Genomic DNA, 23333 nt, shown 5'->3' with positions numbered 1-23333 from the left:
AATGACACCACACTAATCAAATTTTGTTTTGAAGCCATGTGAAAAAATCTGAATTGTTGACAACTTTAGCCATCAATATATTACTTCCAACCATAAACTTTTAAAAAGAAATGTCAGTTTGTAAACATGAATTAATACAATTAAAGATGAAGTTATATAAACATAATTTTAAAAATTACGAAAATAACTTATTCCTTACTCTACATACAACTCTATTGTATTCTGAAAAATACTCTGCTCATATTATGAACAATTTTTATTATTCTTCAACAGTTAAGGATATCTGTGCTTTAAAGCCTGTGCCTTAGGGTCAGTGAATAATATTTTATGGTCTTTTGAATGAGTTATTACCAGCACTCTTGAAAATATTATTATTAAAGATATCACTTGAACTTACATTCTCAAGTAGAAGAGCCAACAGAAGGTGGATCAAATTATTACACAGTCTGTGGAAGCTTATATACATTTAGTGCATCTTATTGATCTACTTGCCTTATGTTGTAAGCAGACACTTTCTAAAGAGTTGTAATCTGTAAAAATTACAACTCATGGACTTGGTCATATTAGAATGAATCACACTAAAATCATTCTCAATTTAACATGTGCAGATTTTGGTCATTTACCTGTATTAATGGTATTTGAAACATATGTGGTTATGCAATTTTGCAATACTTCAAATTGTTTTAAAATATTGGCAGTGATGACCCATAATAATTATTTCCCCCATTTTCAGGCTTGAAAACAGTGGCACTGAGTTCTACTACTTCAATAGCTGTGTTCCAATTTACTTTTACCAGAAGAACTGTGCTTTCCATTGACTACATTCAATGCTGAAGATGAGAATTCTATGAGTGACTTGGATGCATGCTGTGCTCAGAACTTTCAAAGAAAGTAAGAGACATCATATATGATCAAATAACCCTAATTAACAATTTATAGTTTTAAAAGGAAGATTTCTCAAGAAAGAAAAAAGTTGTCTTGGACATCAAGTCCGAAATGGTGCATTGTGTTGACTCAAGTTTGAAGAACTCACATAAGGGAAAAATGTCATTGTATTTATTTTTTTCCATTTTCCTGAGTGAAAACTTTACATGTATAAAAATGTCTCCAGAAAACTTTTGGAGACTGTAAATAAGCAAGGGGCCAAATGAAGTGAAGTATGGATGATAGTAGGTTTAAAATATGATGGCTCGATATATTGTTCATAAATCATAAAAGTTTGGAGTTTATATGAAAGAACAGAAATGTAATATATCCACCATCTTCCAGAGGCAGATTTTTGGAAACTAAATTAAGTACATTCAATGACAAGGGTGTAAGAATCTTCAACTGCCATTACTCTTTTACCTTATTATATGCAAATTTAAAATAATCATTAATATTACATCATCTTAAGTAAAATCAATTTAAGGATTCAATTATGAGCAAAATTTGTGGAAATCCCTACTATTATTCGTTCATTTCACACATGAATTTCATGCACGTAGCATTGTAAATATGTAAGTATAAAATCTTAAATTTTTACTCAATATCCATAAAGTATTAGTCCACCCTGATTTTGTTTATATTTGAAGAATCCTTCAATATAGAAGATTTTTTGACATTTGCAACACAGATTTGTTGCAACATATTTTATAAATCAACTCACTGGGAACAAAGGTAGTGTCTAATAGAGATCCTTAAATTATTATAATCTTTCTCCCATTATCCAGGTTTTTGATGCTAAAATTGTACAGTTATCTTTGAAAGGAATAGATAGAATCATGCAGTGGCATCCTGTACATATTGTTTATACATATTTCTAATGATATCGCAAGAACCATACCACAGATGACAACAGAACATTAACTTAGGCTGCAGATACACTTTAAAATAAAATTCAATAGTTAATTATTCACCTAATTGTCTATTGACAATTAAAATCGCAAGTAAATAAATCATATGTCTATCACTTCCCATTATTCTTTATTCTTCTTACTGAAAAGTATAGGTGCATAGTTCATATAGAATTCCTGTGAATATCATATCAGCTACATTTGATACAATCGTCATCAAGATATTATAATTAAATCAAGCTTGCCTATTTTTTAATTATGTGGCCCTCTTTGATATTAGTCATTTTTGCTTTCTTGGCATTGCCCACACAACCATTTGGGTCATCGGAAGAGGCTGTAGGTTATAAAACTGCAAAGTAGTGGCTTCCCCTACACTATGAAGGAGAAAAAGTAATTTTATCTCCATCAGTTTGGTCTGTTCACATACATAAACACATTGTTTGCCTCTGCTCCATAGAATACCCACTGCTACTGTAACCATTGTACAATTGAGTCTTGAAAAAAGTCCCTGCCTATGTTAAATGCTAAGTATAGCATAACCCCTCTGTGAATTATTGTATTCCTCCCAACACTTTCATCCTTACCTATAGTTTTTGAAAGAATTATGGCCCTAAAACACTTCCCTGGCACAGGTTAGTGTTGGTATGAGTGCATGACATAGACATCACTGCAGTCTGGCGAATTGGACTGAATCAATGCCCTTAACATTCCCTTAATGGCATACGAGTGAACCTAGATTACATTAGGCAAAAAAGCTTAAGTCATATTTGTTAAATTATGTATGCACAAAAAATTCCTGAATTTCTACATATTTTCTAAGTAGTCCTACACTTCTCAGCATTTATACAGGGAACCACCCATAGGTGTAAGAACCTATGCTCAAAGAAATAAATTAGAGATTTCTGAAATAAAAAACGAGAAATATTTCCATTTTAACAATTGTATCCAAAGACACTAGATAACTCCAAGCTACATTTATGAGCCATATTATTATGCTTATATATTTGTTTGCTTTACCATTCAAGAACATTTAAGATAATGTACAAACTTATTATGGACATTTTAAAATTATAGCACAGAAAATCTAAAAAATTATAAATAGGTATACTGTTACATTTAACGCAGCTGTATCAGGATCTTCACAGCTATCCATTATTGGTATAATATACTTGCAGCAATTTTTCCTCCCTAAGGAGATTAGTAGAAATATTGTTTATCTCATAAGATTATAATCTTGGAGTATAGATTACAAAAAATTAATAAATGATACCTGAATATACCTATTCAATGCTAATGGTGCTGGCATAGTAACATGTTCTAGAGTAATCTAAATAGAAAAAATAGAACTCAACGATTACAGTATTATAATTATTAGAGATTATCTTTCACAAATTTACCGCAGTATTTTCATATCAGGTGCAATTAAATTAATGAGATCTGTATCTCTGCAATAGTTTAACTTTACGTATTTTGCAAGTTCTTTTGTGCAAATAATTATTATCACTATTTAATTGAAAATAATGTTACAGTGGATTATGAGTGTATACATACTTTCATAAAATTGCACATTATAAAAATATCCCATATGTTTATCAAATATAAGTGTACATCAAAGAACATGTCAGAAGTTTGAGAGAAATGCGCCAATTTTCCCAATGATATAAACTACTCCGGCGAAATCTTGGAAAACTTCATACTCATTGAAATAATTTGTTTATTATGGCTATCATAACTTAAAACTCATTCCAATTTGTTAATATAAACAGCTATTTAAGTAGGAAAAGATGAAAAATGTTTTCAATCAATATCCTTACAATAATTATCCAGAAAGTTATGTCCATGTTGTGTATGCTAAGCACCACCCTAGCTCGAAGTAAAAAATTGATCTGTTCTGGGGTGTATACACATCACCTAACCTCTGCAACTTCTCATATATTTAAGCAATCAGTAATAAAACATAAAAACTGAAATACCAAAGGAAAACAAGTGTAGGTGGATTAATTTCAGAATTATATGAATGTAATAACCCATCTTCATGTACAATTTTCAAATAGAAGTGACCCCGTGGGCTCAGTTTTAATAAGGTTTCCTTAACACTATGGTATTTTATGATGTATAAAGGATGAATGATAGCATATTCTTTCCAGGAGTGAGATTTTCTGAAGTATGTTACATTTCCAATGTATATTAAATTCAATTCAGTTATCAGCCAATTATAAGTGATTTTGGTAAGTTGACAACATGCTGAAGTTACCTCCAATCACTTTCCATTGTGAAAAATATGTTTAAAATGTGCACAACATACCTGTGTCTGAATTCATAATGTCTTCAGTGTAAAAATTACCTCTAATTTTTGTATAAAAATAAAATCTTTGTAGAAAAATGTTATTTAATAAAATATATTAAAAACCATTATCTGACGTTATAACTATAACTTTTTTCCGCATAAATAGATAATCTGGAAGCTTAATGACAACTTGGATTAACATCAATTAATCTGATGGAAGATCTGATGCAAACAATGCAGAACTACTATGAATTACTTACATGTGGTGATGGGCTAGGAGATAAGAAGAAGCATTTAAATAAATATTTTATTTTACAATTAATTAGTACCTTAACGATTTAATCAAACTATTTACATAATCTACACAAAAACTTGTCAAGATTTTTGTCGAACTGATGTTCGCTGAAGACGTTCAACTGAAATATCTTTCCCTAGTATATCAAGCATCTCAGCTACACCAGGGCCATCCTGCCAAAATAAAAAAAAAACCTTTAATGCATAGCACCAGATACTTTGATTATGCTGACTTTTTATTTTTTTATGTTGATAGATTATTTCAGCAGTCACAAATTTTAATCAACAAGTGGTTCAAATATTTGGCTTACTCTCCATACAATTCCTCCCACTAAAAACTGCTTCAAGAATACCTAGAATTATCACTCTACAGGTAATGCATGATTTATGCCATAAATACTTTTTGAGGACAATGGCAGCTATAAAAAATTGTTTATATTAAATGTAATTTTCTGTTAGAAATTGATGATTCCCTATTCCTCTCAAAAGCCTGTAGGCAGTTCCCATCTAGATGCGAAATGGAAGAGGGAAGGAAAAGTTCAGTTTATCTATTATACTTATTATTGTATGCATTACTTATTGTGTCTTCTGTGTGTCTTGTGTCGTATGCATTCTCATTGCTTGTAGTAGTTTCATAGAGCTCTGAAGCTCTCTTTGAAGAGAAACGAGTAGAAACAGTAACAGCCAATGGGTGGAGTGGAGATTCATCCTGCCTATTCTGTTGACGAATTCATACATGGATTTTGGTTTAGGTTAATTTGAAATCTTTCTGGTGATTCTGCAGAGCCCTTTTGCTCTGACAAGTGGGGTCAGTGTACTTACACCAATTGTAATGGTGACCACAGAATTATTATGCTACTATGCAATTAATATGTCATGATTTTTATTAAAAGCTTAATCAATGGTTCCTTTCATTACCTCTCATAACACATTCTTAGATGACTTAAGAGAGCATTTCGAGATTTTATTCCCTCAAACCATATCAGAGGAAAAACATTTTTAATTTCCTTTATTCCACAGAGAAGATAATAGCTACTGAAATTGTAATTAAAAATATTTTGCGATTCTTCAAAATATCAACAGTTTTCAGCAGATATAATAGCTCTTGCTCAACATTTTTAAGAAAGGTTTTAGATACCTCTGAATAAGGAAAAATTTAAACGTGTAAACAAATTATTATGTAAGAGATGAGAATTTAATACATTTTTTGGATAACCATAAATTAATATTTTATTGTGAAAGCTGGTCAAATAAAGATGCCAAATCAATTTCTGCCCATCCTCTTTTATTAATTATAATTTTTTGTGGGGATCTTTACTCAGAGTTGGTTATTTTAGTCTCAAATCTGATAAACCCCTTTATATGGCCTAATTGGTACCAAAATTTTACAAAGTTACTATCATAAAATATTAATTGAAGTTTAAGAGTTAAGGAATGCAAAAAATTATACCCTAAAAATTGATCGTTCGAATTATTGAGAATAAAAGAAGAATATATACATAGATGCACTATAAAATGATGAGGAATGTGAATTATGTGAAATTACTTATGAATGGTTTTAATCCACAATAACAAAAGATTGTGTTAGTAGATAATTTAACAGAATTTGTACGGGGAAAATATAATGGTTACAGCCTAATGTTTCAAAGGGAAAGAATTATTGGTTTGATGATCTAACAGGAATGAATCACCCCTATCCTTTAATGTTCAAAGTATTTTCTACACATTTTATGGTTTCTGATATCCAGCCAAATTCACGCTTTAAATCTTAATTGAAATGTAATATAAAATGGCTCTTTCAATATTTTGATAATTCATCCTTTCACTGAAACATTTTAAAGGTCATTGCTAATTAAAGTTAGTCACATGATGATAACTTACAAATATGTATTATGCACTACTCATTCTTTATAGATATAATTATCATACAGTTGAAAATGCTTAAGCACATCTTCATTTGAGAGCAAAAATGTTTTCTGTTAGGCAGCTCCATACTCTCATTTCCCCAGAATATTATTGGAAAAAAGCAAAAAGGTAAAGATTTTTTAATGCATCCCAGTTCCACACCTTTAAGTTATCCCAACTACATATGGACTGATGCTAATTTTATAATTTGAATTTAATTATTAAGTAGTAGATTGAGAGTAGCTCTGGAATAACATAGCAAGTACATTTTTTTCAGCAAGAACACATAGTGTCTTATTTATATTTTCAGCAAGAACACATAGTGTCTTATTTACATAACTACAAACCATTTTAACATCCATTAAAAAAATACAAACCTTTAATCCAGTAATTTTTTCCCGAATTAACTTCATTATTTTACCGAAAGGCATTCCAATCTCTTTTGAAAAACAACGGAGTTTATTCTTGAGGATTTCTTGCGTAAATTCCTTATCAGGTATGTTTGCAAGCTCGATAGAAAGTTTATCTAATAAATCTGAAATTACAATAAGAAAAATATAAATACTAAAAACCAAATAGTCTGGCTGAAGTTCTTTCCTAATTTCATCTTCTCTCCATTAAAGACAAAATGCCAAAACAGAAAAATACTATATATACATAATAATCACCAAATTGAGTAAAAAGGGGAAAGTTTACTACAAAATACCATTATCTGGGTTGATACAGTCACACCGTATTCCTAAGCAATTACATATACATACATTTATATATTTTCTATTTTATGATATGTGAATAAAGAGGTACTTGATTCAAGCAAAAATTAATCCAGGTTACAAATTAGAATTTTAAGGATATGGATTTTCTTGGGTATAATAAACATGCATTCAATAAATATTTTAATAGACTACTATCACCAACCTGTATCACTTGAATGCCTATCAGATGCTGGTAAAACCCACAAAAAGGCAAACTGTGGAGAAACCAAGTCCTTTAGACGGTGAATGCGATTGCTGCTCCAATGAAGTATTCTACAAATGTGACTTTCTTCCATTTCAAGCTCACGATCACCACTGGAATTATGAAAAACAAATGAATCCATAACCAGTTTGTTATACATCTATTAGATACATGTTGACCTAAAAGGAGATATGGGAGGACTACCTGCTCACAAAAATACCAAAAATGAAAGTGATACATCATGATATGCCGTAAAAACTTAAAATGCAATCAATACTATTTGACACATGTTGAAGATAAAGACAACAAAGGTTATCACAACAATAAATTTTATTTAATATAAAATTCAAAGAGTGTTTATGATACTGGTATACATATATTAAGTGAAAAATCAGCACTTGGCATTTAAAGTCCTAATTCTCCCAGTTTTACTTTTCATTTAACACATTCAGTAAAAGGACTTATAGGTCAAATATACTGATTGGTTAAGAAGTTAAATATATGAATGGAGTACTTTAGTTGTTTGTTCAAATGGAATTCATAAAAGCAGTTTTCATTTGTAACTTCATTAAATTGATTCATGAGCTCCAAATGTTCAGATTTTTACAAGTAAGAGACAAACCTATCCACTGTTTTCATCACCATTTTTATAGCCAAATACACTGGATTCTTTAAAAATCCACCAACAATCACATATGATAACTCTTTGTTTGCATTGTCTACCTTCAAAAGTATCGAAGGAAGACACTTTAAGACAAGAGAATATTTGAAACACAGAAATTTAGGCAAATAAGACAAATAGTGTTCTTCTCAACTTCAAACTAAGATAATGGAGATCAGTGTACTCAAATCTGTGGGATTGCAGGAATCCTATTCTCAAAAGTAAGACATCATCTACAAGAAAAACGTCAACGTCTCTCAGGTAAGTATTACTGAGTTCCAACAGATATCTGATTTAAATTGAATTTATTTTCTCCGTTTTCCAGAATATGTATCTGCATATCTTACCTAATGTCATTTTTTATATTTTCCCTATTCTTGTCCATAATGTTCAATCTCTCTTTATAAAGCAAAATAAACACCAAAAAATATGATGAATCAGGGGGAAGGTAAAAAAATTATAAATGTTTCAAGAAGGTAATAATAATGAGATTTCCTGGCTTTCAAGGTTTGTGAGCAACACTTTGATGCAATTATCAAATGCAAAAATTTTAATATTATGATGCATCCAACAACACATGAAACCTTGACTACAAATGTTATTGGAATTGAAATTTGAATAAAAAAATTGAGAAAAAATCCCTTGTAAGAAGGCACCTCGGCAATGAAGAATTTTATTCACACAGAACTCAACAATATATCCTTCAAAGTGCCCCTTGACAGTCATACCATACATTCCTAAAAAAAGACTACAAAGAACAAGACAGGCACACAACGTTCACGTAATCTCTCATAACCATATTTTCATTTGCCATCAAGTATGGGTTGTATAACTTTACAAATGACTAATTACCTTTTACTCACTCATACATTAACTGATGTTAAATCAATTTTTAATGAAGATTTAAGTGCTCATTATACCACTGCTACTCAGGGAAATCAACTGAAATCCAACAGATAACAGTAACAATCGTATCTCATCCATTTCCAGCTTAAATAAGAGACAAATAGTTACCCATGGAATGTTTCCTTAATCATGCTCTGGAGTTTATTGATTAGTACTTTACTTGATTCTTCATTTTTAAGAAGACGTTTTATTTCCATTCTATTAAAATCCCCAAGTCGATCAGGACGAAGTCTACAGGAGTTTGTACCAACTAGGGCAATGTCAAACTGTTAAAAAGAAGAAAAGTTTTAACAATAGAGGCATCAGTAATCAATACGTGAGTGTCATGGCACTGCATAATGATTGCAATCCTAGTTTTTCTATCCCAGAACGGCAAAATCAATAATATTTGATTGTCAATATGCAAACCGCTAAGTACAAAATACTGAAAGTAAAAATGTAATCAGAATTTCTAGTTTTACCTTAGAAACAATACTAATTTTTGCACAGTATATAAAACAATATTTTGCTCCCTCACTTTAATTTATATATAATCTAACTACTACAATGGACTACAACCTTGATGTGGTAGAGGGGCTTGTGTGTTCCAATGACTCCTAGAGTTGTGCTGGCAAGAGCAACGATAATTGCTCCAGATACTGAATATGACTCCCTTTTCCCTCCCTGGACAACAACCTTCACGCGGTGGAAGGGCTTGTGCGATCTGATGACCCCTAGAGCTGTGCTGGCGGGAGTAATAATAATTGTTCCTGGTAGGATCACCCATGCCAGATAGGTCAAAGTTTAGGAGCCAGACAAAAGGTAGCCCATACAGCATCTGCTCCTCTGCGAGGTAGCTGTAAAGGTGTCTGGCCCCAGTGAGGCAGCCATTGAGTGATGATGTCATGTTAAAAACACTATTAAGGAAGGCAACCAGAAACCAACACAATTATTATTCCCAAGATTTATATGATGGACAGTATAGAGAATATGAATCCTGGCAACTATGGAACTTGCCCCAATCAGCCATGTGTTGTGGCTGGTAGTGGGAGAGGCAAGGCTTCCATGGTCATCATCTCATGAAAGCCATGCAAAGCTAAACCGACAGCAGGAGTACACAAGACACAGAAGAAGAAAACTAAATTACTTGGAATAGGAACATGGAATGTTACAAAAATGTTAAGGACAGGAAAATTAGACAATATAAAATCAGAGAAGGAGAGAGGAAAATTAGATATTTTAGGTCTAGGCAAGGTCAGAGGGAAGGATAGCAGGGATTGCTGGAGTGATAGTTATAGAATAATATACAGTGGTGGGACAAGAGCCGAAGAGGGTTTTCAATAATAGAACAAACAACAGATACAATATCACTGGAAGAGATAAAAGCAGTACCGACAAACTTGGTCATGGTTATGGTATACATTCCACTGAGTAATCATAAGGAGGAAGAAGTTGATAGGATATACAATCAGTTGGAGGATATAATCACATGAGTTCCTGAAGGGGAAGATTTGACAGTAAAAGGGGATTGGAATGCAACGATAGGTATAAGAAGAGATGGGGATGAGGTAGGGGATTTAGGTTTAGGCACAAGGAATTACCATAGAAAGAAAGTAATTGAATTCTGTGGGAGAAACGTGTTAATTATCATCATGGTAAATTAAATCATCAACAGAGGGATAGAGTGTAGAGCAAATGATTACTTAGGGGATGATCAGTTTGGGTTTAGGAAGGGGAGAGGTACACGCGATCCCATTGCATTAATGATATCACTTATCAAGAGGAATAGAGAATACAACCAGGAGGTATTTGCCTGTTTTGTAGTTTTCGAAAAAGCGTTTGATAGAGTGAATTGGGAAAAACTAATGAGTATAATGAAGAAAATAGGAATAGATTGGAGGGAAAGGAGGCTAATCCACAACCTGCACATGTCTCAGACTGCTCAGGTCCGAGTGGGAAACGGGGAGTCCGGATGGGCACTATTAGGAAGAGGTGTAAGGCAAGGTTGCCCATTATCACTGTTGCTGTTCAACCTGTATGTAGAGGAAATGATTAAAGAGGCATGGGAAGAACTGGAGGTTGGAATGAAAGTGGGCAGGGAATTCGTAAAATCAGTTAGGTTTGCTGATAACTAAGCTTTAGTGTATCAGTCAGCCAAGGGGTTGCAAGCATTGCTGACTGAATTGGAAATTCAGTGCAACAAGTATAGGATGAGAATCAATATTAATTAAACAAAAGTTATGCGATTTCCTAGAAAGAAAAAGGCTAAGCTAAACATTAAAATAGGAGGGCAAAAGCTAGAGCAGGTAGAACAGTTTACGCATCTCGGAAGTGTTTTGGACCAACACCGTCAAAGTAGTAGGGACGTAAGAAGAATTGCAATAGGCAAAGCGGTTTTCACAAGGAGGGAGTTGATGACAGGGACGATGAGTAAGTATATTAAGAAAAGACTCGTAAAAACTTTGATATGGAGCGTAGCTATGTATGGCACGGAAACGTGGTAATTGAAGGAGGTAATTGAAAGCAGGGAGGTTGAGTTTATTATTATAAGGTAATCTACCTTTGAACTGATTCATGCTATGAAATGGATGCACTGGATGATTAGGAGTTGGCTAGATAATTTATGCATTGAAAGAACACCTGCAGGATATGTTTCATTTCACAAATAAGTGGTAATTATGAGGAATTAAAATGATTCCTGACCCAAACGTAATAAAGCATGAAAAACGCAAGAATTGGTGACTGACAAATGGGATAATCTGCATTGCCTCTACGCAACAGTTATAATAGTGATGGGCTCCTGGATAATAAAAAGTATTTGAACTTGCTTTTTTACATCAAAACTACACTGAATCAAAAATATTTTATTTTCTACACAAAACTTGAAAGTCGGATAGGTGATTGCACTAGTCAAAAGTTGAGGCAGCTCAGAATATCAAGTGTTAAGTTTTCCTCAATACTTGGAAACATAAATTTTAACCTGCTTGACAATGAAAAGATGAGGAAAAAAAAGAACATTTTTAATCGAAAACAAGATAAAAATTTTTGGAAAAGTTGATCCTAATGATGGGCTCTGTATTTATCTGGTGATATGCCTAAAATTGGGCCAACCCAGAGGCTCTTCTACCACAGACCAATCACGAGTCACCTGACCCATGGGCTCATATATATAAGATGGCCAAATACAGAGTAGCACTCATCTACCCTGAGGACAATGCATGAATCGAGCATCAAAATGTGGGCCAATATGGAACTCCTCACCTGGTGGAAGACCCGAGAGAACTCCATCAAAGAAAACATTTCTCTTCCATCAAGACAAGGCATAGGTGCATACACACCTGTGCAGTTTTCATGGCAAAAATTACTGAATCAAAGTTTGAATTAATACAACATCCACCATATTCACCTGATGACTGATCCACAATAACTTTTTTAATTTCCAAACTTGAAAAAGAGGCACAGCAGAAAAGAATTCATGTAAAATGAGAAGGTCATCATCAACAAAGATGCCTATTCTGCGAATATTTCAAAATCTTCATTTTTAAATGACTTAAAAAAGTTGGACAAATGCTGGTAAAATGGTATCAAGAAAAAAGGGGATTATGTTGAAAAATAAAAAAAATCTACCCAAAGTAATCTGTTTGGCTATTTATTCCTAAGGACTTATGACCCACATATTTGTTCCCACATTGGAAGGACATTTCTTACAGGATATGACTACTACTAAACAGCAGGCTAACAATAGCATAACCGAAGATGCAATGCTCTGAGGCCTGGTTTTATCTTCCAAAGCCAACAAACCATGGTCACTGATAACATGGTAGCAGCCATCAATCTTACCAGAACTCCAAGCACATTTAGATTTACATACTCATATTGGTGGACATCAGGTTCTAGTAATGGCATTAAATTTCAACTATTTCCCTCCATCATTTAGAACTCTCATGACTCTCCTAGGGTGATAAGAACCTTTATAAATCATTCATTGTTGAAAGATCTAATTTTCCAGCAAAGTCTATCAAGTGACTTCATTAACTGAGCAAGATGTGTGAATTAGACAACCATTATTCATTGAAGACACATTTACCTAATCTCGGTAAAGCAACAAAGCAAAAATTAGACTCATGAAACATAGCCACCACAAAGAACATTAATGAATATTCAAGGTGGCCAGATAATTCAAAATATAACCTCTAATATGAGTACTAAGTAGCATTTGGATTCTTGGTAAGGAAACTATTTTTTTACTCACATGAGAAACAAGTTCATCAATGGTTAAGCTTGTATTTTGTTCCCTGTCTCTGAATCCACCTCCAGCATCTGTGACATAATTTAATAGGGTACCAGGAAAGATGCCATCTTCCCTGTAATAATTGATTTGTATATCTCCTTGTCTTTTAGAGAGCTTAGAGCCATCAGCATTCAGAATGAGGGGTAAGTGGCCAAATAATGGAGGCGTCCAATCCAATGCCCTGAAATAGAATAATTGTTGATAGATCTCATTATAATATAAAATACATAGCAAGAAAATATTTTGGCATGCTATACATACCATTGAGAAAAAAGATCCATTATAAATAATTTCCCTTTTCAAAGTGTCTACCTATACACACAAAATACTGATCAAACAACTTCTGAACATGAAACAACAACCTGCTACAAAAATATTTCACAACTGACATTATATCACTGACTTTCCGATTAGAAAGTTTTCCCAAGCTACTAATTATTCAATCCCATCAGTTTATTTATCTCTCCCATTTTATGTGCTGTTCAGCTAAATCCTTATTTAAACTGTGTTGGTATTTCTCCCAACTTTTTCAAAATGCCAGCATCTTATTAGATACACATTTTTCAATTTCTCTTTTGGATATTTGAAAAATAATATTTTTACGCTTGAAACTACTGAAAGTTTATGCTATTCAGAGGAAGCATTGTCTTGATAACAATCATCCAAGGGAGATGGTATCCTAATATGATGCAAAATTTTTGACTTTATATTAGTTACAGTCCCTGGTGAATATAAATTTTCCTTGTGAATGAAAAGGTGAAGATATGGAGATTATCAAAACCTATTACATGAGGCATACTCATAAAGTAAGGGCCGTTTGCTTATATTTAAATATTGGCACTTCAGAACACAGTTTTACTCCTGCAGTGCCATTTACTGATTCATTGAGAAGCTATAGCAGCATTTGTTTTGTTTCAGAAGTCGTTTACTTGCCTGTGCATGCAAACAACAATGTCCACAACAATCGTTCATCCCACCAGCTGTGAAGTGCGTTCTGTCAAACGATTCTTGTATGCAAAAGGATTATCGGCTGCTGAAATTCATCGGGAGTTATGCCTAGTTTATGGACCTACAGTTATGAGTGATGGAAAGGCTAGACCTTGGCCAGAGGCCATGATTTTAAAAATGGAAGAACAAATGTCCATGACGAAGAGCGAAGTGGCAGGCCCAGTATTCTGACCGATGGAATTGTTTTGCAAGTGGAACAAACACTGCGATGTGATCGTCAATAACGATTAATGGCATGGCTGAACAATTTCCTCAACTTTGACGCACTACTGTCTACAATAACCATAAAAAAACCATAAACACAGTAATCAACCCGAAGGTCGGTTTGGTAGGTGATGGTAGAGTTCACCCAGTATCAAGCCCGACGGTGGGTGAAATTCACACATCAGGGTAGGGGGGCCAGTTCCTATCCCTGTGCCGGTTATGGTTTCCCAGGGGGACCTGGTACCCAAAAAATCTCATAGCTTGGGTGGAGCTGCAGGTGCCCAGAGTGCCATGCCCGGGACTCGAACCCGGGACCCTCTGGTCAGTAGCCCAACGCTCTACCCCCTGGACTACCGCGACCCACACTGTCTACAATATTGTCACGGAAAACCTTGGATACCACAAGTTGTGTGCAAGGTGGGTACCAAAACACTGCTGCCAAAACCAATAAGAAAATTCAAAATTTGCATTGGGAACTCTTTGACCGCCCACCGTACAGTCCTGATCTTGCACCTAGCGACTACTTCCTCTTCTTGCACTCGAAACAGTGGCTCGGTGGACAAGGCTTCAAAACCGAAGAGGAACTCAAGAACGGCATTGCCAATTGGTTCAACTCTCAGGCTGGGGTTCTATGCAGAGGGGTTAAAGAAGCTGGTGCAGCGGTACATAAAATGCTTAGAAGTGAACAGCGACTATGTAGAGAAGTGAAGTAGGTTTGTAACTAACTAAAAGTGTCAATAAAATGTGTTTCGTATGAGTATATTTTTTCCTGTGACCAAACGGCCCTTAGTTTATGAGCATCCCTTGTACTATGGGAAGAATTTAATTTCTCAATATCTTTGTTATAATAATAATCTAAACCTAGAAATCTGACCATTTTCTGGATGTCACCAGTATGTATGTGATAAGTTTTTTGTTGACACAATAACTAAAAAACTAATGTCATCATAAATATGGTTTCATAAACATGTTTACTAATATTGAAATGTAATGAAATAATTATTATTAAATTTATTTCGTTAATTTCAATATGTTATGCAAATTCCATGAAGTTATACCTGAGACAACAAATTTCATATGTTTACTAATAGTATATGAACTGATTGGAATAGTTTGTAGTTATCAGGGTAGATCACCGACAGCTAAGGTCCTATTCACCTAGAGAGGTAGGTGGGTAATTTGGTATGGATAGAATATTCAGGAAATGGAGGCAGGATGGAGAGAAACATGGTACCAGCATTAGAATACCCTTAAAAATAGTGCCGAGGGGTCCATAGTTTAATGCTCCATCTGACAGATGACATACTCTGCTTAAAGTGACCTCTACATAGCATTCACCCCAAATAGGGATGGAATACCATTGAAAAATCCTACCATCTTCAAGGTTATTTACTGGCTCTGCACCCACTTGGGTTAAATTAGCTACCACACCACATCTCACCAACTGATTACATTTTGACATAATCTATCTAATGGAAGACTGTTCCAGTCTTTTCTTCAATGAGTATCATTGAATTAATACAAACCTGTACATTAAAATGTGCTTTGGGGTTGAAATCTGCCACTCAACTCCACGAAAGACATGGGATATGCACATAGTATGATCATCCACAATATTAGCCAAGTGATACGTTGGAAACCCATCAGCCTTCAATATCACAGGGTCAGCTTCATCAACACCACAGATGATTGATCCATATACTAGGTCATGAAATTTTAGACCGTCCATCCCATCCATCTGAAAGTTTATACATACATCATTCAATCCTAAATAAATCATGCATTTTAAAAATATATGCAAAAACAATTTCTATAGTAAAGCTTTTACTGTGAATACAAAATAAAATCATCTCACATGATATGGCATATCATATGAATGTTTAGAGTAGCCAATCAAGTAAGAATTGATAAGGAGTGATGAGTTACTTGTTCAAGGAAGAAATTTTGGTGCATATGAGAGTGATTAAATTTTGACGTGTAAATGGATAAAAATAGATTCACAATAAATTTTACATGTACTGGAATGAAATAATAATTCATAGAAAGCAATATAAAATACAATTTTAATTTGTACACCAATCACTTCTGACTCTAAATAAACATTAAAAATAGTCCAAAATATTTTAAATTGCAGTAAATATAAATATTATCAAATTGTTCAAATCGCCATCTGAATTTGATCATCCTTGAAAGGACAATGAAAATATTGAAAAACAGGATGAAAGAAAAAGGGATGAAATACAGACATGGTGCTGTCTATTTGATAAAAAAAGAACCTTAAGGCTGCAAATGGATGGAGATTACTGCATCTTCTCCATCTCCTGGCTTTGAAACTTTTGGTGGGTTGAAAAATCTCATTACCACATGAGAGGTAAATCCAAACTACCCACTAGCTCCGTACTTTGAGGTGCCAAATTCCTTTGAGTATTATCATTACAGCACCAGTAACTTAACATTTAAAAATTAAACCCGCAATGCTGGATTCCCATTGTTTGAAATCAACCAATCAATTGAAATCACACTATTTGATTAAAAATGTAAACACAATTTTCATGAACTGGTTTAATTTATTCAAAATATATATATGTTGATATTCTATTACAGAAAACTTATGCGTGGGTTCATTATACCCCTTATAGGTTATCCATGCATAATATTTCTGCCCCAGGAATATATTAGATCTATCCTTTTATATTTCAAAAGACCTCATGTAACACCTCTCATACTTTCATACGATAAATGTAAGGTACAAAAAAGTTTGCTTTTCATTTAAATTAAGCAATAATAAATGATTTTCTTGGTTACTGAAAATGTGTTGTTTAATTAAAATTATAATTAAGTGAATCACAAATGCAAGGCAAAGATAATTTAACCAAACATAATACAAATTATCTCATTCAAAGGAATTTATATATACCATTGACAATGGTCATAAAATTGAGGAGAAGCTAGAAATCTTGATAGGAGATGACTTGGTTCATTTTAAAGTTGAATGAATATGATGAAAAATTGTAACTTAGCTCTCAAGGTAACATGATGACTTTTTAGAAAAGTAAAATTAGTATACACTGCTCTTTTTCTTATTCATTTCCATTTATGAACGTTTCACGACTTCAAAATTAAATACAATGACCTTAAAACAACATTGTTCAATAGACAAACAAGAAAATCGAAATTTAGTTCATTTGGTAGCAGCATCATTCTTTAGTACTGAAAAAACCACTACATTTTGTGAAACTGGGATGCACACAGATACACACACAAAAGTCAAGTAAAACTGAATGAATTATAAAAACCAGAAGCATTAACAAAACAAACGGCAATTATAGCAGCTGAATGAGTGAAAATTGAGAGAGAGAGAGCAAGAGTGGGAACCTCCCCCCCAAAGTCGGGGGTGAAGAAATCGCTGATTTTACAAGATCAACATCAGAGTGCTCCAGATTCATGAGGAGAAATGACCTACATATGAGGACTAAAACTAAAATAGGACAAAAGATGTCAACAGAATATGAAGACAAGATTACTGAGTTGCATTGATTGGCCATTAATGCAAGAAAAAGAGAAAATGTTGACCTTTCACAAATAGGAATGATGGATGATATCCCAATGATGTTCAATATCCCTTCAAAAAAAATTTAATTCAACAGGCGCAAAAAGTTGTTTAAACTTGTGGGCATGAGAAAACACATTACAGTCATGTTGCCTTACTGTTATAAATATGCTGATGGAACAAAATCACCACCTGATTTTCAGAAGAAAAACCTTGCCCAAGGAAAACCTGCCATTAAGTATATTTTTGCACATTCATCCTAAGAGCTGGATGGATAAACGGGGGATGAAGTTCTGGATTGGCAATGTGTGGTCTAGATGTCCTGAAAACTGGGATCAGTTTTGGAATCACATAACAGTGTACAATAAAATCAACTAATTGAAAACTCAAATTGCTGTAATTCCAAGTAGCATAAAGAGCCAGCTTCAACCTTTAGATGTTTGCATTAATAAACCGTTTAACAGATTAATGAAGGAGAAATTGAAAATTTGGATGCAGTCCACAGATTTTGAAGTGACACTTTGTCAATATGAGAAGCTGGAAGCAATGAAAGAATAATCCTGGTGGGAGAGGAGAAAAAGAGCAAGGGTGAGGAATCTCCCTTCCAAAGTGATGGTGACGAAACTTGCCAAGGACGTTCTTTTCAACATGAGTGAGCTACAAGTTCTGATGCAAAAATACAAAGAAAAACCTGAGAAGAGTGTTTGTCTGCTTACAGCCCTCATCTATTAATTGGCCTGGATATTGGTTATATCCTCACCACTTCTCCAGCACACCACATGCCATGGATTTGCAGACTTCCATTCACAAAATGTTTATTTTAACTTCATGTCTCTTCCCATAAGAAAAAGAAATAAAAAATGATATGCGACAATGAAACAACAATGAAACAAATGACACGTATATGAGGAAATGTATCTCTAAAGATTAATGAGTATTTCAATTGACCTAATATATACTGACCAGCCTCTTTTTATCTTTCTTACTGTAGTATAGGTTCCAGGGCATCTTCACCAATAGATAACAGGAATGTCGACATACTTAAACAATATCATTTATTTCAATCTGATGATTAAACCAAAACTAAGTAGAAATAAACTGAGTTGGGCAAATGTAAATAAATAGCAAGTAAAATTGTGGCAGCGGGAAGAGTCACATTTATATATAAAACAAGGTAGTATTGAGGATATCAGCTGACTTACTCACTAAGCAAATGATGATAAACAATTCACACCCAAAGCAAACTACATACAAGTATTTACTGTCGCATATTACTACAAAGGTAAATAATGGATTACAAAAACCTTAAACCTGACGCAGTAGCTGTCTCCATTCAAGGCTCGTTTTTTGGCAGTGTCTGGGTCAATATGGCGGCAACGATTGTCATAGCGAGGAATCTGCCCCCGCCTCAAAGAATCCTTTCTAAGCAATTCTAACCTTGACTCAGTGCAGAAACACATGTATGCAGCCTTTCTGTCAAGCATTTCTTCAACTGTCTCCTGAAAAATAAATAACTCAGTCCAGTAAATTTATAGAGCCCTTGGTATATTTTTAATGACATTCACCCAAAATTCATCATCTGACCATAACATTTTTAGAGGCATCCATCCCTTCTAAATACAACCCAACCATTCATGCCTCCTAATATATATGAATTACTATTCTTTCAGCAGAGTCTAAATTATTCAATACTTTCCTTAATTAATCCTAGAACTCAACCTTTCTGTTTTCAGTCCTGTCATTCACTTGCGTATAACAAGCTGCAATCACTGCTTTTCAAATATAAATTTTCACACAAACTCAGAGAATATAGGAAAAACTAGTATTTCCTAGAATGATTTGTAGTAATTTTATTCAGAATCAAGTCTACACCCTGATCACAACGCATACTATCAATGACTACTGACCATACTACCAAACCTTGCCATCAATGCCAACTATATCACACGCTTTGTGCTTTGTTTGTACACAAACACACAGGACAAGCATTCATTGTGCAATTAACTGTTTTGCAATCAACATTGTGTGTCAACTCATGTTCTTTTCTCTGCAAACCTTTCACATTCCAAGTGCCAGTTCAAGCATCATTATTTCGGAATTTTGAATGGTAAATTATATATTAACTATGCAATCATATATTCCATCGGAGGATTTTATTTGACATTAAGCTGTGAAATATTGAGTGTGCAAGGTTACAAACGTTTGCCAAGTGCAGCATTCCACCAGTGAGATCAAACATTAGTAATATCCCAGGCCCACTTGTACTCTTCTAAACACACCAGTATCTCTTCAGAAGATCTACCTTGGTACCCACCCTAACATCCATTGCTCACACCCCATCACTAGCAGGTAGATATTAAGCCATGACACATCAGGATGAACAAAATATTATTGCTAGATTAATCATTTTTAAGGTAACATTTTGACTGGTAAATTGAAATGTATCTTAACAACCACTACTATTAGGCAAATACCCAGCATTAATATTATTATATCGATAACCAGTTTTTTGCATAAATAATTTTAATTACAGTAATTATGATACCATTTATGCCTATGTTAAAATCTACCCCTCTCACCACAACCAAAGGATACATGGAATTTCCTCTATTCAGTGGCCAAAAATGGTTGAAAGCCAGTCTTTCCCAACTCTAGACAAGCAGCCTATCTTGAAAGAAAAAAACCCTTGGTAAGCTTTAAAGTTGTGGCAATAGTACCCAAAAAAAACTTGCAGACTTTACCATTTGGCCTTCATATATAATGAAACCATGAAATCCCTGAGGTAAACGACTTTCTATAAGTCAGGAATTACCATTTCTTTAGTAAGGGCCTCGTTGCACAGAGCATTTCAGAGAAGTCTTCCCAGTAGGGATTAGGTTTGGTGTATTATGGTAATCCCTAAAATATTTATAAGGGAAAAAATTGAGTGGACAGGGTTTTTTTTATCTTTGATTAGTGTCTTACACAAGACATTTCTCATTGGGTAACAAAGGCAAGAATAATTTCAGTGAGTCAAAGATGTAGGTGTACCAAACGGAAAACACGATTGCATGCATGATATTTTGATAAAATTTTAATCAACATGTGAAAACAGAAACCATTTTTGCAATTAAAAGTATATGAAGTCTTTACTTTGGTTTTGCTAACAGAAGAATGCCTATTCTTTATACTTAATATGCAATAGCACTAGGTTCTAGTGTACACATGTCAACATGCTAAGTTTCCTGTGTGATATACTAATCCACTCAAAAATATTTGATTTAATTTTGTAGTAAATTTCTCTGAGTACTATTTCCCCATAAGTGAGAAATAATAATTAAAAAATTGCAATTTCTGTTCTTTAAATATTCAATGTATGCACTGACCATTTTCCAGCGGTGCTTACTCATTAGTTTTTATTGTATTTGTATATTCATCTCCACTTACAGATGTCTGTGGCAAGAATCAGTAGATTTAAGTAGTAAATGAGCATCATCTCATATTATTTGCTGGATTCTAACTTTGCTAGTACTAGTTTAAACTTTTTGACTGACCATAAAAATCGATAATAGTGGTTAAAGTTGACTTTATATTAAATATAAAATTCTGAACATGGCAGTAACAAGGGCATGGTCCTATAACTGTAGTGGAACCATTTGTTACAAATGACGAAAGCCTATGGCTTCACCTACATTAGACAATGTAGAGATAAAGCACCATGGCAAAAAAATACCAGTGGTTTCTCAAAATAGGGAAAACATTCAGTTGTTAAGGAAATAAATAGATATGAGGTTATGAGTTCCTGCTGAATCTTACCACATCCTTTGTAAACGTCATCAACAAATGGAATGTATGATTTTAAATAATATATTTTTAAGTCCCTATGTTTTAAATCTAAAAGGAAGTTACGTATTATTCCAATATTATGAACAGACAATAGTTTCCTTGAGTTCCCTCACCATGCTATCATTTTATTTCCAGGAATGTGTTTTATTTCTGGGAACAAGATAAACAATACAATGGGACAACCCAAGGAAACTGAAAAAAGATCACATAATATATTAGAACATTATTAATCACACAATAAGGAGCATTCAATCAACCAAAAATCACTTTGAATATAGGAGGAACGAACCTTATAAACGCTTAGTCTCTTGGATTGCACATATGGACCATAGGGACCGCCAATGCTTGGTCCTTCATCTGGGGTTAGGCCAATCCATTTTAGATCTTCTTCCAATTGTTCAGTGGCTCCGCAAACTAATCGGCTTTGATCAGTGTCCTCTATTCGTAGTATGAAGTTGCCACCTCTTGACTTAGCAAACAAATAGTTATATAGGGCAGTTCGGATGCTTCCCAAATGAAGTTGCCCTACAAAATATTAGTGTTGTCCTTGTGGCGACATTCTAATTTCTAAAAATATTCTTACCGCTAGGACAAGAGAATGATTGAATTTATTCTAAAAATTAAGTTACTTTAAGATTAGAATAATTCACATGATAAAAGTGGAATGATGCAATTGTGAGTCAATAGTTATACATTCGTCCACAATCCCACAAATAATAGATTAGTGTATTGTTTTGAGGATACATGAGATTATTATATAAAATATCAAATATGGAAAAACTTACCGGTTGGGCTGGGGGCAAATCTAACTCTCACATCGCGGCTTTTTAAGGAAGAATTGGATGAGAACTTCTTCAGATGCACGAAATTCCGAAGAAACCGTTTGCAAGTCATTTTCAAAACTATACAGCAGACTTGTCTGCGAGATGCATCCAAAATATACATTTTTCAATTCCACAAATTGTCACACACAATGACATCCATTAAAATCTAGATGGCTACACAGGAAACACAATGAATTCAAACTTAACACAATAAGACCGAATAGGTGAACACTTCAAATGATCTCGATCACATTGTACAAAATATCTTCATTCTAAATATCAATTTTAAGGCGAGATGAAGATGGCTTTTATTGAAGGGTTTCAAAGTTCAAGACTTATTTCATTCTCCACTTCCAACTCCAGTTATTTAACTTAAAACCCCGCTGTAAACATTTGAAGAGCGGACGGGGCTCATAACTTCACGCATTGTTGCCATTTGCTCCTCACTTCTTCGCAGAGTTGCCAATATAAGCCCATAAACGGTTCGTTATCAACACAGTTTGAATGAGTGAATAAACAAGAAAGAATGATCGTCCTTCCGTAATCACGCCATGTACCATACTGTAGTCATCTTGATATTCCCACTCCCACATTGATATCAATCTTTGCTTGGTCTTGCGTATTCTGCCTTCTTGGGCACTTAACCCGCCAAAAACTTACATCTTAGTAAATGACCAAACGCACGAAAAGCTTTTGTATCGTAGTCGTTGTGTTGTACATAGCAGATGCATAAGTGAAAGAATGTTTTTATCACAAAATCGCCAACAAACATAAAACTATCATAAGTTTGCTTTTTCTCTTTCAAGT

The 23333-nt window shown here is 33.9% G+C and overlaps 2 protein-coding genes across 3 annotated transcripts in view; one reads left to right on the top strand and one right to left on the bottom strand.

Moving 5' to 3' along the window:
* The window catches only part of LOC139687129 (cryptochrome-1-like), a 51448-nt gene extending 49892 nt beyond the window's left edge, over positions 1-1556 (top strand). For both annotated transcript variants that reach the window (XM_071584251.1, XM_071584252.1), the window contains one exon: positions 734-1556. In XM_071584251.1, the coding sequence (XP_071440352.1) occupies positions 734-739 (6 nt within the window). In that variant the 3' untranslated portion in view covers positions 740-1556. The remainder of the gene's footprint in view (positions 1-733) is intronic.
* A 2859-nt stretch (positions 1557-4415) lies between these two features.
* GluRS-m (putative glutamate--tRNA ligase, mitochondrial) lies at positions 4416-22912 on the bottom strand. The gene is made up of 9 exons (XM_071584276.1): positions 22488-22912; positions 21992-22227; positions 19182-19376; positions 15854-16065; positions 13077-13296; positions 8954-9111; positions 7240-7391; positions 6699-6856; positions 4416-4590 (listed from the first exon to the last, which is right to left on the bottom strand). The coding sequence occupies exons 1-9, from the start codon at positions 22645-22647 to the stop codon at positions 4498-4500; spliced, it is 1584 nt and encodes a 527-aa protein (XP_071440377.1). The 5' UTR covers positions 22648-22912; the 3' UTR covers positions 4416-4497.
* Between the last annotated feature and the right edge of the window lie 421 nt (positions 22913-23333).

Source organism: Hetaerina americana, unplaced genomic scaffold (genome assembly GCF_022747635.1).
Source record: "Hetaerina americana unplaced genomic scaffold, ioHetAmer1.1.p SCAF_17, whole genome shotgun sequence".
Classification (NCBI taxonomy): Eukaryota; Metazoa; Arthropoda; class Insecta; order Odonata; family Calopterygidae; genus Hetaerina; species Hetaerina americana.
Note: the sequence above shows the minus strand (reverse complement) of the source record. Positions and strands in the feature narration are given on the sequence as shown.